This window comes from Eublepharis macularius, chromosome 6 (genome assembly GCF_028583425.1).
Source record: "Eublepharis macularius isolate TG4126 chromosome 6, MPM_Emac_v1.0, whole genome shotgun sequence".
NCBI lineage: Eukaryota > Metazoa > Chordata > Lepidosauria > Squamata > Eublepharidae > Eublepharis > Eublepharis macularius.
This window is the reverse complement of record NC_072795.1, coordinates 126,663,232-126,679,610: the sequence shown is the minus strand read 5'-3', so window position 1 is coordinate 126,679,610 and position 16,379 is coordinate 126,663,232. Positions and strand designations below refer to the sequence as shown.

General features: G+C 48.0%; 1 protein-coding gene across 4 annotated transcripts in view; it reads right to left on the bottom strand.

Annotated features, from left to right (window-relative positions):
- Window positions 1–1,768: 1,768 nt before the first annotated feature.
- NFKB2 (nuclear factor kappa B subunit 2) overlaps window positions 1,769–16,379 on the bottom strand; it is a 75,936-nt gene continuing 61,325 nt past the window's right edge. For 2 of the 4 annotated variants that reach the window (XM_054982484.1, XM_054982483.1), the window contains 14 exons: window positions 16,218–16,303; window positions 14,785–14,923; window positions 14,568–14,687; window positions 9,784–9,990; window positions 8,229–8,370; window positions 7,143–7,257; window positions 6,312–6,519; window positions 5,799–5,968; window positions 4,885–4,987; window positions 4,069–4,289; window positions 3,662–3,734; window positions 3,292–3,464; window positions 3,096–3,207; window positions 1,769–3,005 (listed from right to left, as the gene is read on the bottom strand). In XM_054982484.1, coding sequence (XP_054838459.1) covers window positions 2,863–3,005; window positions 3,096–3,207; window positions 3,292–3,464; window positions 3,662–3,734; window positions 4,069–4,289; window positions 4,885–4,987; window positions 5,799–5,968; window positions 6,312–6,519; window positions 7,143–7,257; window positions 8,229–8,370; window positions 9,784–9,990; window positions 14,568–14,687; window positions 14,785–14,923; window positions 16,218–16,303 — 2,012 coding nt within the window. In that variant the 3' untranslated portion in view covers window positions 1,769–2,862. Of the gene's footprint in view, window positions 3,006–3,089; window positions 3,208–3,291; window positions 3,465–3,661; window positions 3,735–4,068; window positions 4,290–4,884; window positions 4,988–5,798; window positions 5,969–6,311; window positions 6,520–7,142; window positions 7,258–8,228; window positions 8,371–9,783; window positions 9,991–14,567; window positions 14,688–14,784; window positions 14,924–16,217; window positions 16,304–16,379 lie in introns of all 4 variants that reach the window. The other 2 variants (XM_054982481.1, XM_054982482.1) reach the window with 1 other exon arrangement.

Here is a 16,379-nt window from a genome sequence, read left to right as displayed (position 1 = left end):
CTTCGCGGGCCCAAAGGGTGGGCTGCCTCCAGCACTGACTCTCTTGAATGTGTCTTTTTATATTATTATTCTGCTCGAGTTGACTGCAAAAAAAAAAAAAAGTCTTAATCTCTGTACAGTTTCTTCCATCAATTACTGAAGTAAAGCCTCCTGAAGCACTTAAGCCTCCTGGTTCCCATTCTTGCCCTCAGACCTTGGAGAAGATGTGGGGAGGGGAGTGAGAAGTGACTGCAGCCCCACTGGGGCTAAGCCTGGCCCCACCATCCCCTCCAGACGAGGCCGTGCTCCCTGCCCTGTCAGCTGCTTATGCTAAAGGCAGTAGTGGGGAAAGAAACGGAGCCCAAGAACACCCGGAAGACTTTCCAGTTGATGGAGACAAACCACAGCGGCGTGGGTATGCTTGTCATATGCTCCTGGGTTGTATAATTTCCTTTTTAAGTCCTAACGAAGGACTACATTCGGGAGTCTAACAAATCAAAGACAACACCAGCCTTGATCAAAGTCTAGTAGTAGACATGCCATGATTGGGGGGGGGGGGTGAGGGGTGGACAGGCAATGAAAAGCTGAATAGATCATAGTAGAAGCAGCAGGAGACAAAATGTTTGGTTTTGGGAGGGGTGGGAATGAATGAAGGGCAAAGGGAAATCCCCAAGTAAAATGGCACACTAAAAATGGACATGGACAGTGAAGAGACAAGAGAAGACGGGGGGGGGGGGGGTTAACCAAGAATAAAGTGCAGGAGAAATGGAAGAGTTAAATGTCCAGCATAGATAGGGAAAAAAGCCAGGGCAGATGAAATTTAACTAAAATTGGAGAACAACAAAATCAAGAAGCTAGAAATACACACTAGGTAAGATAATGGAAAACCAACTACACTGTGGAATATTGTAGAGATGTGGTCTGGAGATCGAAACTGCTACTATAAGCAAATCTAAATTCTTGGGGCTCCTGTTTTTGCTCCATACAACACACAGACGTTACAATTTATAAAGTCTCACATCTAAAAGAGACCGTTATGTTTGGACAGGTAGACCTCAACATTGTAGACGTTAAATCAAGGTGGATGGAGGCTGCTCAAAAGATAGGGCATATCTGCCACTTTGTTTTGGAAGAAGCAGTTAGAGGCCTGCCACAATTGGGGGGGGGGAGAGAAGGGACTCCGTTTCAATCTTAAAATGGCGTATTTTTGCTTCTCACTTGCCCGGAGGAAAAAAAAACAGCCACCTACCAACCAAGAGATTACTCCCATTTGCTACCCTTGCCCCAACCCCCCTAAAAACTCTCCTTCAGAGGTACCTTAATTCTGGTTGTACTGTAGAGCAGCTAGCAGTGGGATCTGCGAAAGATAATGACGGGTTAGGACAGATCCTGGACACTTGAGTTTTACACCCTTGCTCTAGCCAATGACATAAAACACTTTCCAACACAAAGATGGTTGCATATCCCTCGCTATACTTTTTATCCTCGTCGCATCAACCAGGCCCTCCTTTCTAAGAGACCAACGCTGCAGTTACTAAGTCACTTGGGAAGCTGCATCAACTGCAAAATGAGCTGTAGCTATAACAGCCCTTGCAGGGTTTTTTTAAATTGTTAAAGAGCACCCTTTCACTGTTGACTAAAAAGCCAGTGGAATCCTGCTATAGCTTTCTGTAAATCAGCCCCCAAGTTTGCCATCTTTATGCTCGCTGCCTGCCGTCCTTTCCTGGCTCAAGTAAACTTTCCGAGTGCTGTTCAAGCAGAGGTGGCCTTGCGCAACAAAACAACAGGATATGAAACAGCTGTGCATTGTTTATTCCGATCCCGAGTTGGGCGCTTTCGGAGCACACGATTAGGAGTTTTCATTTAGAGTCCCAGACAGATCTGGAACTGAAGTCGTCATCCTGACATTCAGCTCCTCAACCTAAGCCACTGGTTTAAAAGTGGTAGATGAGAGAAGGTGCTCAAGTCTTCACCCTTCAGAGAATCTCCCACTACTAGGATTTTCTCTGTGCACAACAAAAACTTCCCCTTCAGTAGCCTTTTCTGAAAAATTCAGTGGTGAAGAGCGAGGGCACACGTCCACTTCCTCCTCCGCTAGATCTGGGCACAGCAGAACATACAATCATTCTCAGAAAAGTACATTTTGTCGTTTCCGAGTAATTTCCCTACTACCAGCCACATACACAAGTTAAAATTGCACTTAAGGGATGGACCCAGTATGATCTCGACAAATAACTGAAAGGGATGTGCAACCACAAAATGGCAGAGACTTTGTGGGACCATGGCAAATGACCCAACGGGAACACTTCCAAGCCCAGCCCAGCTATTAGCTGATGACTGGACTAAAGAAACTGAAAGATCCCACCATACTGCACTTTTGGCACAATTGTCCAAGAAGTCTGCCATAAAACATCCAAGCCTGCGTGTAAAGCTTGGTCCCAGAGAGCAGGGGAGCGTCAGTTCCCAAGTAGAAGGCACTTGAATCAACAGGGCATAAAAGGCACCCAGAGGATCAGAGTCTGGCAAGATGGATGCTCTTCCAAGGAAGCCAATTCTGTTGTCCAACCAATCCCAGAAGAGGTACAGTATCCCAGAAAGAAAAGCTGCTAAGTTCCAATCAGGCATGGACCAGAGCCTGCCAAGAGTGGCAAAAACCAGCTAAGTGGGTTTGAGCTTCTTTCGCAACTCAGGCCTCATGCAGCAAGAAAACACAACGGGGGGAACAGCCAAAGAATCCCACCTTTTGCAAACTGTGAACATTCAAGTAGAGTTGGGCTTCACACAGTATTCCTAGCCCCTGAAGCAGGAACCCTGGCTCTTCCAAGGCTTGGGCCTCAAGTCCCCTTTCCCCCCCGAGTCTGGCAGAACTCTGCTCTTCCAGCATCAGTGCACTTGCTCCTGCTGGCTGCACGGCAACGAGGCTGGCGGATCCACAGAGGCGGCTAGCTGCAGCTTCGCAGGATGGGCTGCTGGCTCTTCCTCCTCCTCCACGGACTGGCTCCCGTAAGCACTGTCTTCCTTCACCTCTGGAGGGCAGAGAATGTCAGTGGGGGGGTCCCAAGCAGCCCTTCCCAACCGACCTGCAGCCTTCCCTCCCTCACCTGCCATACCTTTACCTGCACTCTGCAGCTTGACAAAGGTGTCATGCTTTTCCAGCAGCCTCGCTTCCTCCACCAATCCCATGGAGCCAAGAGCATCCATCAGACCCCGCAGGCTGCCCCCAGCCAGCTGAGTAGAGAGAGACAGATGTAAGGGTCAGGAGCACAGTGAGGGAAGGGGGGAAAGGGGGAAGGGAAGGAAGGACTCGCTGACCTCGTAGCTTTGCAGGAGTCTCCTGCTGGGGGAAATGGTGCCCTTATAGGTCTCCACCAGACTGCAGAGGCCCAACCTCTTGGCTAGCTCACACCAGTCAGCACCTTGGCAGTTCCGGTTCAGGAGCTGCTCTAGACTCTGGAGGCTGCCACTGTCTAGTGACAGGATGCTCCCTGATGCAGGAAAGACACAAAAGGTGAAGCATCTCTTTGTTAACTGCAACACACCCACATAACCCTATCCCTCAAAATAAATTCCACTTTCAGATGAGAACTAACCCAGGTCATCTCCACTGACAGAGGCAAGGAGGGGCCTGCAGTCACCTGGCACATGACCTCATCAGATTTGTTCTTGAACAAACGGCACTCACCTTGCCTAGGAGAAGTAGCACTTTGCTCCTTCCCCGGGTGCTTTAATGAGGCGTCCAGCAAAATACTCTGCACCTGGAGGGAAAGAAGAAGTCTTGCTGACCTCAAGTGCAAGACAGGAGGAGAACTGCCTGGAAGGAGCACGCGCGCACACACGCATGCACGCACACACACACACACCAGCACGCAGCATGTGTAACTGATGGGAGGGACTGCAGTGCCACACCAAGCCACCCTGTGTTAAGACGCAGTGCAAACAGGCATACAAAGAGCGACTGGTTGCCATTACCACTACATTGGGGGCAGGCTGCAGGCATTCCCAAGGAAACTGTTATAGGCCAGCTAGTACAATGAGTTACAAGACCTCCCATTACTACAGAGATCACTCCAGCTGAGCCCAACTGCCCACCTTTTGGCTGCGAGCCAAGTCGAACGGGGTGTGTCCCCGGCCCTGCTTGATGCCAGACGCTTTGCTCTCACAGCCCACATGGTACTCCTCCGCTCCTACCACTGCATCCGTACACGGCTCTCCCAGGTCCATGATCCACTCCTCCTCTACTTCAGCATCACTACTTGGGTCAGAAGACAGGGCCAAGATGGGCTCGTCATTCTCACACGAGACGTCTGCCCCTGTGGAAGCGGGAACAGAGACAGCTACAGCAACACGGCTTCTACTGGGGCAAATATTAAAGATCTGTTAGCAGGGCTGTAAACTGACTTCACACAACTGCTCTTCAGGAGCAGGCGCCTGAACCAAAGGAGGAGAGGCAGAAGGCCGATCCCTGTTTTGTGCCTGGATAAGTGACTTGTACGGGACCAATATGCGGGGCCAACACTAGGGCAGCCCACATCCTCGTTTCCCCTTTTCAAAAGAGCTGAAATGTCTGCTCTGAACATTCTCTCTATTGTCAGCACAGCCAACGGTAGACTTTTTTGACCCAACCAGCAATATGAGCTCGATTGAAATAAGGAAAATCCAGCAGGGGGTTGGGCAAGAAACCACTCCGCATTGTCCTCAAGTCAGTTTTACTTCAGTGACATTTTTATAAACAGTTCCAAAGAGCCCAAGATCGGCTGTACTGCTGAGGCAGGGGGAGAAGCAGCCAGGTTCATCCCCACATCTCTTCAAGCTGGGCGGATGCACAGAGAGCCAGCCACTGCCTCCCCAAAAGAAAACACTGCAGCCTCACTGCCCAGGAATCTGAACCGCCAAGAAATACTTTACCTGCTTTGATAAGCAGCTTCGTAAGGATCGGTGAGCCCATCCCTGCTGCTAAGTGGAGAGGAGTGTTCCCGGCAGATGTGCAGGCGTTAACATCAGCCCCCAGCTTGAAAGAAAAAAGGAAGGAGGTGAAAGGCAGGCGACGCACTGGGTGAAAAGAGCTTCCCTTTGGAAACACAGAACAAGCTCCTTCATCTTGAGCAAGAGGCACCCACAGTTCCCAAACTGAGCCCAGAGGAGTCTGCTCATCAGAGATCCAGAACGCCGGGATTATCAGGCACCACACTCCAGAAACTTCACAAAAGCGGAAGTAAACTGCACACACTGAAGGGCTGGAGTAACTTTTCTTCAAGCAATTCCCCCCACAAGCAAATTCCCTCCCTACAACACACTCAAGGCCCCTAGACCAGTGTTTCCCAACCACGTGTCTGAAGAACCCTGGAGTTCCTTAAGGCACCCTCAGGACTACAGCAAGAAAACATGAAATAAAAATTTGGAAATACTGTGAAAAATTCCAAATCTCCCTCAAAATCTGCAGTTATTAATGTTACATTATCTGACATACATGTTCAGCAGCTCTTTACAAATATATTTTCTTGACAATAATTTAGCAGTAATTGAATTGCACTCCTCACCGTCATCTTTTTCTGGACTGCAAACGTTTTCATAGGTAGATTTTTCTCAGGATTTGAAAAACTGATTTAAGGGTTCTTCAGTGGAAAAAAGGTGGGGAAACAGTGCCTCACACAAACACTGCAAGAGGCTGCAGACGCCAGCAGGGGTATTCCCGATGGGGAGGCTAAAAGCTCAGCGACGGACGGGAAAGCAGAGGGAACGCACAGGGCCTCCCAGGTCAGCGGACTGCAGAAACAGAGAGCTCCATCCCATGGCCCGCTGCCTTCCGCCACCCAAAATACCTTCTTCAACAAGAGCGAGGCCAGGTTCAAGTCGTCCATCTCTACTGCCAGGTGCAAAGGCGTGCGGCCACTCTGCCGCTCGACAGCATTCACGTTGGCTCCCTTCTCAACCAGCAGCTCAAGGCAGGCCATGTTCTTGCACTTCACAGCAAGGTGCACAGGGAAAAGACCTGAGAGGCGAGGAAAGGCCACCAATTGCTCTCTCCTTTCTACGTAGCAGAACTGCCGCAAAAAAACCTACGAGCAAAGCTGGGGCACCCTCTAGCCCAGACCGTTTCCTCCAGCCTGAGCCGAGGACTTCAGACAGAGGCGGTTCAACACCCGCAACAACACCATTTATACCTCCTGTTCCAAACTACTCAGAGCCAATTGTGCCCAACCAATGAGAAAGGAGAGTATTGCAGTGCCCCCCTACCTCATTAGCCTGGTCCAAGAAATCTCATGACACCCACAAGAATTAATCCCCCCTCCAAAAAAAAACAGGACTCACCCTACAATTCTGCTCTCACTCACCAAAATAGTTAGGTGTCTCCAGAAGTTGGAGGGTATGGGCACCCAGGTGGCAGAAGAGCATCCACAGCATCTCCTTATCCCCCGACTGCAGAGCCAGGTGCAGTACTGAGTTTCCATAGCGATCCAGCAGGGTGGGGTCTGCACCAGCCTGCAGTAAGTAGGCAGCCACCCTGGGCTGCTGGGTGATCACAGCAAGGTGCAAGGGGGTCTGGGGGGAGAGAAGAGACTGTCTAGCTCCACCAGGGAGATAAAACATGCCATCAAGGGAGTGTCAGAATCTCACGGGCGTGCTCACTCTACGGTCACAACCAATACAGACCTGACCCAACCCCATCCCCACCCAACCAAAAAAGAAATCAGGAGGCCCTTCCTAATTTTGAGGCTGACATTCTGCCTATCTGCAGAAGCAGTGACGGAGTCGATGCACGGGATGCGGAACCAAGTAGCCAGACCTAGTTCTAGGGAGCTTGGACACTCCTTTACTCTCACCCTTAAGAAATAAGAGGTTTGTGAAGAAGCAGCTACCAAACTGAGCTTAGACTTTGACAGTTCATTGCCTGAGCTGGCACAGAATTGGGCTCTAAGAACACAAGCAAGGCTGGCATCCCATATTCTTTTCAGGACAGGGAGGATCCGCGCAAGACCATCATAACAGCATCCAGAGAGGAAAAAAAGGCAGATGGAGGATCAGAAAAGGCGGGCCCGATAAAACAGTGACTGACGCACACTGCTTGGGAATGCTGGTAGAAAGACTGGGAGGGAAGAATTTAGCTCCCAAGATGTGCAAATGTTGCACAAAAACTGCTGTGCCCTGCAGTCACGGCAACTCACCTGCTGCAAACGATTGGCAATGTTGATGATCTGTTGATTGGGGATGCTGACCGCCACCTGGACCAACTGCCCAACCACAGCCGTCTGCTCATGGATAATAGCCAAGTGCAAAGGCCTGCGGAAACAGAGATGCTGGACTAGGGACAAGGAGAAGCTGCCCATCTCCCAAAAGAAACCTTTCTGGCCCTCGTGATTGGAGGAGGATTTTTTTTTAAAGGGAGATGGAGTTCGCAGACAGCTCAGCCAAGAGCCTGCTGATGCTGACTCCCAGCGAGAACTCCTTCACTGCTCCCTACCCTCTTCCCTCACAGAACACAGCCACAATGTCGTGGCTCTTCAGGACGCAATCAAGATCTGAAAGCACTGCATGTCTCTTTTTCCACAACTTGCGATAAAGAGGGAGAATTCAGAAGCCCCAACATTCAGGGCTTTCCAGTTTGAAGTATTCAAAGGGGTTAATGTAAAGAAGTACAGTTGTAAATTAGATCTTTCCACTTGAAGACAGAGCTAAGCAGCAGAAAAGCTGAAAACTGCCAAAGGGCTTAAGATAGTGGAAGGCCAGCTAAGGAGCAGCCAGTGAAGGTGGGCCATGACCTTTTGGGCTGCGTAGGCTCCCTCTCGGTTCCAGGCCTCAGCTACAGTCCTGGGCTGAATTTTATCCACAGCACTTGAAGAATGTGCAGCGTGTCAGAGAACAAAGACCTTTATATGCCCCCCAAAATGGGGAGGGGTTGGACAAAAGAAGATTTCTTTTTCAAAAGGCCACCCAAAACTGCAGTTTCCCAAGGATCACCAAGGATGGGATTGAGGTCAAGAATCAAGCAATAAGCAATGCTTCCTAACTCTGAGGGCAACAGAAGACATTGCTTAAGGAGGCTGCAAAAGCCCCTTCTGTGAATCTCAGTCCAGGGCACCGTAGAACACATTTTCCAGAGCAGAGACATATCAGCCCTCTGCCTTGGAGCAGAGGAAGCTTCTCTCTCCGTGGTGAGAAGAACCAGCAGGGGCCAAGAGAAGGGACTGGCTGCATGCCCCCACCTCCTTCCATCCTCCAGGCAACCCCTGCCCCAGCCACAGCAGACTCACGTGTCTCCATTCTCATCCTGAGAAGCTGCAAGGTGCCTCTGTACAGCCAAGAGCATACGCGGGTCAGCAGTGACTGCGTAGTCCAGGAGGGCCTGGGCGCTGCGCCGTGCCAACATCAACATCCATGAGCTGCAATCCTGAGCTAGGGAAGCAGGAGAAGCAGGTCATTAGCACCATAAACCTCCCCGCCCTACAACGCTGCTCTCCTTGAACGTGGCCTCCGGTTAGCCGCACATGGCGCCCCCAGATACTGCTTAGCCAGGCCTTGCCCCAAATCAAGGTTTCAGAGATCCTCCTTCTGCCCTTTACTCCCATATAATTCACCTGCTCTTAAATAGGTCACTTTTTCATACACTTCCCAAGTTATATTACAACTATACTCAAAGGGAAAAGAATGGGAAAAAAACACTATAGCCCTCTTCTTACATGGTCTATTTACAACAAATTTACCATCACTCATCATCCTAATTTCAGTTTCATTAAGTTAGGGGAAATTGGGGGGGGGGGATTACTGTTGTACATTTTAATTCTGTACTGCAACCCACCTTGAGCCAGGGGGAATAGACGGGGTGTAAATGTTTCCCGTAATACATACATACAAAGTTCCATGAAGTCGGGATGAGGACTTTCCCCCTCTTTTCCACTTCCTACCCTTCCAAAGTTCCCAAATGAAGCGAAGGGTCTCGGGTTCAGAGGCAGAACACAAGCCATGCGCGTGAGCATCCCTCCCTGCCAAAAATGTTTGGTCGAGCCAAAGGAGCTCCCACCCCCACCCTCTAGTATCTTCCTACAATTCTCAAAGATCCACGCACACACACAGGCGGACCGCAGAAACCACCTCCGGCCCTCCCACTGCCACCCATTTCGGCAGCCAGCGCACAGCCCCTTCACTAGTATGGGGAGTGGCTTCAATATGGCCAATAATGAGAGAAAATTACAGTTAACAGGATGACAGAAGGACTCCTCCTGCTCAGGTAAGAACTTTGGATCCAGTTCCATGGCTTGGATCCAACTTATGGACACAGAAGATGAATACAGATTCTATCCAGTTACCTTCTCCCTTCAGCAAATATCTTCTAACTGCTAGACCTAGGTTCTCAGGGCAAGCACCTGTTGCTGAAATGGCCCAGATGGCACCGACGGAACTGTACCTGCTGGGCTGGCCCCAAGTATGGAAACATACAACTCTGCACTTAGGTTTTATATTAAAAGCTTCCAATGAGTATTCAGCAGCAGGCACCACAACAGCAATGCAAGAATGGGCACATTTATTATATTTGTAGATACCGCTTAAGTTGGGTTTATATTGAGAGGGTTAAAGAGTAGGTATGTATTCGTGTCCAACTACTAAAACTGAAAGAGTCATGAAATGGGTTTCATGGGGAGGGAGAGAAACAGGATGATGGGAACTGGGCCACTGCAGCCGCAAGCCTTATGTCACGCTTTACGTTCTTCACCATTATACCCCCGGAAATAGAGACCCACCAGATCTCTCAGCTGCATGACCCGGCTGAGTCACCTCCCAAACTCAGATCAGTGATCTCCCCAAACATACCATGCTGCAGCAGATCCAGGTATCTCTTTTCCTCCACGGGGAGCGGGTTCCCATCTTCTGAGGAACGGTGTTCAGCTTCTTCCAGTCGAGAACTACTTGGCATATGGATGCCTCTTCCTCCTTGGTAACTGCCCATGGGGTGGGTGCCAGAAAGGTAGATGCTGCTGTTATAAGGGTTGTATCCAGACGAGTGCCAAGGATTCCCAGCTGGAAAGGGCACAAAAACAAGATGTCTCCAATTAGTCTACGAGTTAGCAGGAGGGATTTTGGAACACAGCCAGATAGTGGGAGCAGCAGGAAGAATATCGGACTAGGACAGCAGAGATCCGGGTACCAACTGCCACTCAGCCACAAAAGCTCACTGGATGGTCTGGTGCCCGTCACTCCCTCAATACTGAACCTACCTCAGAGGGTTGTGGGGAGGGGAAGGCAATGTATGCCAGCCTATGCTCTTGAACGAAAGGGGGGATTAAAGCGAGGGAGGGAGGCCGCCTTCACAAACTGGAAACATTCTGGCAAAATCAAACACAAGGTTGCCAGTCGTCATATCTCAATGATCTCTGGATTTACTGGAGGGTTGTAATGCCTCTCTCCACCTAGTTACTAATGGTGAGCAGAGAAAGCCCTCCCCCCTCCCAAGGCAATCTGGAGGTAGCTCAGAGCCCGATTTGCACAACATTCCCCGGTAAAAATTAAACACGTGCAACTTTGAGGACACCTTTAGTTCAATGCGGACTGAGCTCAAGCACTGTTGCACCAGAATCCTGGTGCTGCACAGATCCAAACTCCTGGGGAGACTTAAAGCACCAGCAGTGGCTGTGCTTGTGTGAATGTGGTCTGGCTCTGGAGGCTGCTCCCATCTCCGTCTGTTTACCTTTTCTTTGCCCTGAGGCTGAGTCATAGGAAGAGGTGTGAAGTGAACTCTAATTAACTGTTTACATTTTCCAAAGAAGCATCAGCTGCCTCAAAAGCCATAAACTGTGTTTAAGGATCACCATTTTTATCTTCTTTTTCCTAAGTGGTAATTAAGCAAACCACCGCAAGTTGCATGAGCAATTTCATCCCACGCCTTCTCTAGATCATACTGCCAACATTAATGTGATGATCAAAACTGTGCCAGAGAAAGAACCGTTTCCTTTCCAACAGTGTACCCTGTGCAAGTGTTTGAGGAACACGGGTTTCGTAACTACAGGGTCACGCCTTTGCGGAGTCCTCCTGCAAATCCCAAAGTATTCTTATCGTTCTCCCCAGTCTGCCCACTGTCAATGCGTCCCAATGCAAATGAAAGGCTTGTCCCGGTAGAAGAGGCAGGGAGCAAATCCCAAAAGGTGTCCAGATGGTTAAGGAGTCAAGAAAGTCTGAAAGGGCAAGGCAAACTTTGAGAGGAGGGGCATTGCTGTTTCGTTTTGTTTTTAAAGGCTGGAGCCTGCTATAAAGGAAACAAAAAGCACTTCTTGGCAAAACAAGATTAAGTAGGCAATATGCAAAAGGAATAAAGGAAACATCACTAAGATGTTTAAAAGAAAATTAGGCTTGCAAGTCTGCACAATCACACACACCCCTCAGCTGGGCTGTTAGATAACTGTAAGACGGGGGAAGAAATCTGTAAGAAGGGGGAAAAGATCTACATATTAACCAGTTTTGTCAAATAAGGATGACAAAGTTTGAAACTCGGCAAATTATGAAAGATTCAGTCCTCAAATGGATGGTAACTGGCTCCTCACCAAGAGTAATGGGGCCCAAAGCTCCACCCCCAGCTCAGCCACCACTGAGAGAAACACCCACATCTTTTCACTCTATTTTTTTACTGCAATCAACAGAATCAATTCCACCACTTAGAAGGAATTTAGTTCCCCTTCCTCCACCCTCCAGTCTCACAACATAGATAGATAAAGGGTGAAAAACACTCACTCTTCATCCAAAGTGACAAAAGCGTCAGAGGGATTACAACTGGGGGCAACTGAGAATGTAGAGAAAGGAGAAAGAAAGATTTAGGGCAAGACAGCAAGTTAAGTTTTAGACCAGGGTGGGTAGGTGGGAGAACTGAGCACCAATGGAAAAATCACACACACACACACACACACAAAGATCTTAAGGAACTGAAATGTGAACTTCCTGAACGCTTAAGGCATAAGATATCTAAAACCAGTCTTCCTGTGACAGGACTGGGAATTACCAACAAACACTAAGATCCAGACAATATCCAGTGAATTGCAAACCAATGAGCTTCATCTCAGATAAACTGGCAGAAAGGAGTTGTTAACGTTTGTAGAAAAGGGGGAGATCAAGATCTGGTCTGGCTGCATAGAAGGGATGCCCTACCCTGAAGACCTCTGAGAATTCTTTGAGTGTTAATAAAGCCTAAAGACAGATGATTTGTAAGACAACATAACCCAGCAGATATTATGAACATGCGTGCAACAAATGCGTGCAACAAATATTGGTTTTTTTAAAAAAAATTAACTGTCACAGGACAAGATTCAGGTCCATTAGTACCTTAAAGACCAACCAGATTTCCAGGGTACAAGCCTTCAGAAGTCAGAGCTCTCTAACTACCAAAAGCTCATATTCCTGACATCTGGTCGGTCTTTAAGGTGCTACTGGACCCAAATCTTGCTCTTCTACTACAGACCAACACGGCTACCCACCTGAAACTGTCACAAGACAGCAATTAATTAATTAATTAATTTTATGTCCTTTACAGTCCTCTTTCTCACTGAGACTCAAGGCGGATTACGCAGTATGAGATTAGTGCAATCAGTATAAAGGGCATTTCCATAAACGGTGCCATAGGGTAAATAGACACAAGTTTAAATGACATAGTATTAGGAGGAATCCAATACAGAGTAGAAAAAATACTGAAGCAGAACATCATCAATTCTAGGACTAACATTAGACAACATGGCGCACTGGTGGTACATAGGAGTACATATTTAAAGCAGCAGATAATATATAAGGCAATATAGTGATGAAATCTATGGTCCCTAACTCATTAGCGAAGCATCTTCCCTACAATACAGCCCTCCCATTTGAGTAAAAAGCCTTTTTGAATAGTTCGAGTTTGCATAGCTTACGAAAAGCCAGGAGAGTGGGGGCTCTTCTGACTTCCTCAAGCAGGTCATTCCACAGGATAGGGGCCACCACAGAGAAAGCCCTTGTATGGGCTGCTACTGACTTCACCTGTGTGCAGCCTGGCACACAGGTGAATTAACAAGGGAAGGGTGTTATACCTTCTAAGAGCCACGTGCAAACCCTTCTCAAGTGGCACAGATTCTCACCGTGGCTCATCAGCTATGGTTTAGCACACAGCCAACAATCTAAGGATACACAAAACTAACAAGGGCAACCCTAGTACAAATTAGCAGGAACAACAAACCAGGGCTACGATATAGTCAAAACTTGAGTGTAATCTAGTTACTCATAATACAAACTGCAAAAGTGCTATAAATACATACATAAAAACAAGCCAATTTATACAGAGTCAACTTTAAGTGCATAGATACAAAATTCAGGTAAGTAGCAAGTATATAATAATTGTGAAAATGTCACTGTCCGGAACAAATCTTATCAATTAAAGTGCAAATGCCAAAATTGATAAAGAAGAATCGGTAGGTGGGAGCTTGTGCCAATGGTACATTAACAGTCCATGAAATCAAAACATATATAGAAGAAAACGCCGACGGGGACTTGCAGGCAAATAACATTAACCCGTTTCGTGAGTATCATTTCTGACTCCTCCTCTGGCGGATATATCTGTAGCAATAGTTACCCTTATGGGTACATGTCCGTGAATCACGTGTTGGAGGAACGGTGGGAGAGTCTGTTGTGCTACCTTCATACTTATGCGCAGTCCGAATTGTTACACGCCCAGGAGGAAGTGAGGAGTGATACTCACGAAACGGGTTAATGTTATTTGCCTGCAAGTCCCCGTCAGCGTTTTCTTCTATATATGTTTTGATTTCATGGACTGTTAATGTACCATTGGCACAAGCTCCCACCTACCGATTCTTCTTTGTCAATTTTGGCATTTGCACTTTAATTGATAAGATTTGTTCCGGACAGTGACATTTTCACAATTATTATATACTTGCTACTTACCTGAATTTTGTATCTATGCACTTAAAGTTGACTCTGTATAAATTGGCTTGTATTTATGTATGTATTTATAGCACTTTTGCAGTTTGTATTATGAGTAACTAGATTACACTCAAGTTTTGACTATATCGTAGCCCTGGTTTGTTGTTCCAACAATCTAAGGATAAGCAGGGATGCTGAAACTCATGTTTCAGCCCAAAGTGTGAACAGGAATAAGTGATGCTGGCCAAAGGTTCACTTTCTGAGTGTGTTTCTGCCAACTGTTGCCACTGCCCCCTCAAATTTATTCACCTGTATTCAGTATTTTGTTTTCATCAGGAATGTAAAAACGGGGGGGATTTCAGTAGTTGAAAACTGAGATGGGATGAAGAAACTTCAGAATGTGGGACCGATCTGGCTGGGATGCAGAGAACACAATCCTCCCGGCCCGTCACTACTAAAACTCCCAGGAACCAAGCCAGGTAGCTTTCCCGCAGCAATCACCTGAGTTTGAAATTTGGGGGGTTTTTTGTTGGAAAGAATGTTTAGCCCCGCAGGATTCTGCAGCAGCTCCTGGATCCCACCATCGAGTGCAGCTTAGAAGTAAGAAGCCTCTGATCGCAGGTGAAAGGAGGAGGCCACAAGAGGCCGGACAGGAGTCCAAGCCCACCAGCCTGTGGGGAGCCTTCACTAGGAAGGGGAGCGCTTACCTCCTCCAGAGCCATAGCCTCCAGTGCCACCGCCAGCACCTCCCATGGGAGCACCACCCCCAAAATGCTGAGGGAACTGGGGTAGCGTCTTCTTCCGCTTCCTTTCCACTTCTTCCTTATCTGCAGCCAGAGATACAGAAAGAGCAATCAGGATTTCGACCTGCGCTGGGTTCTTCCGCAACGGAAGTAGCGCATCAACCAGAGGGGCCTTTTGTACCTTCCACCACTGGGTAGTAGGTAAACTGCTTGGAGTCGCTCACATCACCCCCTCGTTTGCGCTTCAGCTGGAGGAACACTGTGACTGGACGATCTATCTTGCTCTTGTGGTAAGGCGGGGTGCGAAACACGATGGCATACTGCAAGGACAGAAGGAGGGCAGGGAACAGAGTCATGTCACGTGGCTGAATCACCGTACCCTCAGGCGACAACTCCGTTCTCAATAAACAAGCTCGGTGCACTACAACCTTCATCTTCTTGGCCCTCGACCCCGCTCCCCTCCCAGAGCAAGCCATCTAACCTCCCTTTTTAGTTGAGTGAGCTGAAAGATTTTATTTATCAATACGTTTTAGTGGCCTATTTATCAATACAATCTAAGCAGCATACAAAGAACCAGGGCTTTTTTTTCAGCTGGACCGTGGTGGAACTGAGTTATGGCACCTCTTGAAAATGGTCACATGGCCGGTGGCCCCACCCCCTGATTTCCAGAAAGAGGGGAGTTTAGATTGCCCTCCGCGCCACTCCAGTAGTGCAGAGGGCAATCTAAACTCCCCTCTGTCTGGAGATCAGGGGGTGGGGCCACCAGCCATGTGACTATTTTTGCTGAGGGCGATTTAAACTTTAAAAAACTCCCCCCTTGTTCCAGCTGACCCAAAGTGACGTCATTGTGCAGTCCTGAGTTCCACCACCTCTTTTCCCAGAAAAAAAGCCCTGCAAAGAACATTTAAATATCAACTTTTGGAAAGCACTGAAAGGACTGCATATGAAACCACAGACAATAAGAGTAAAAAACATCCCCACAGGCTTTTCAAAGTAGGGGTGGGGCTGCCAGCATAAACTAAAGGTGCAACCTGTGATGCTCCAACAAGAGCATCACAGAAATATCCACCAAAGAGTCCCACCCCACATTCATACAGTTCTTGCCTCTGAAAATAATGAGCATTTCCCTCCAGTGCTTAACAAATGGAATACACACACACGATGAGAGGCTGCCTTCTGTACATGCAGGCAGGCAAGAAGACCATGATGTCCTGCTCTCCATCTGACCTCAGCAGCCTCAGCACAAGCACTGGACATTCCCCAGGGCAAAGAATCACCTCCCCCCGCCCGGATCATTTGCTAACAAGCCACCTTGAGCCAAGAGGAAACATGGGATATACATATTTTAATTAACAGATTTAGTAAATTTTTAAAAAATCCCTTAACATCCACATCGGAAAACAGAATCCACTAAGCATAGGGAATGTTATCTCTAACTGACCACACCACTCCCATCTCTAAGCAGAATTCCAGAAGCTGGTACAGTACAAACTGCTATACTTCAGTGAACTGAACAAGGCCACATGACTCATTGTGGATTTGAACCCAGATCTCTCAAGCCCAAGTCCTGCACTGGAGCTCACAGCCAATGACTGTCATCGCTATACTCTGTACCTGTTTATGCACGTCTGTGGGGGAGAAATCCCCAAAGGCCTGCCAGCCGTTCTCATCATCTTCATAAAACCGCACCTCAATATCATCTAGAGAATGAAGAAAGTCACTCATTGCAAGAGTATCATTACTGGTGCCACTCCACATAACCTCTCAGCTCAGGCT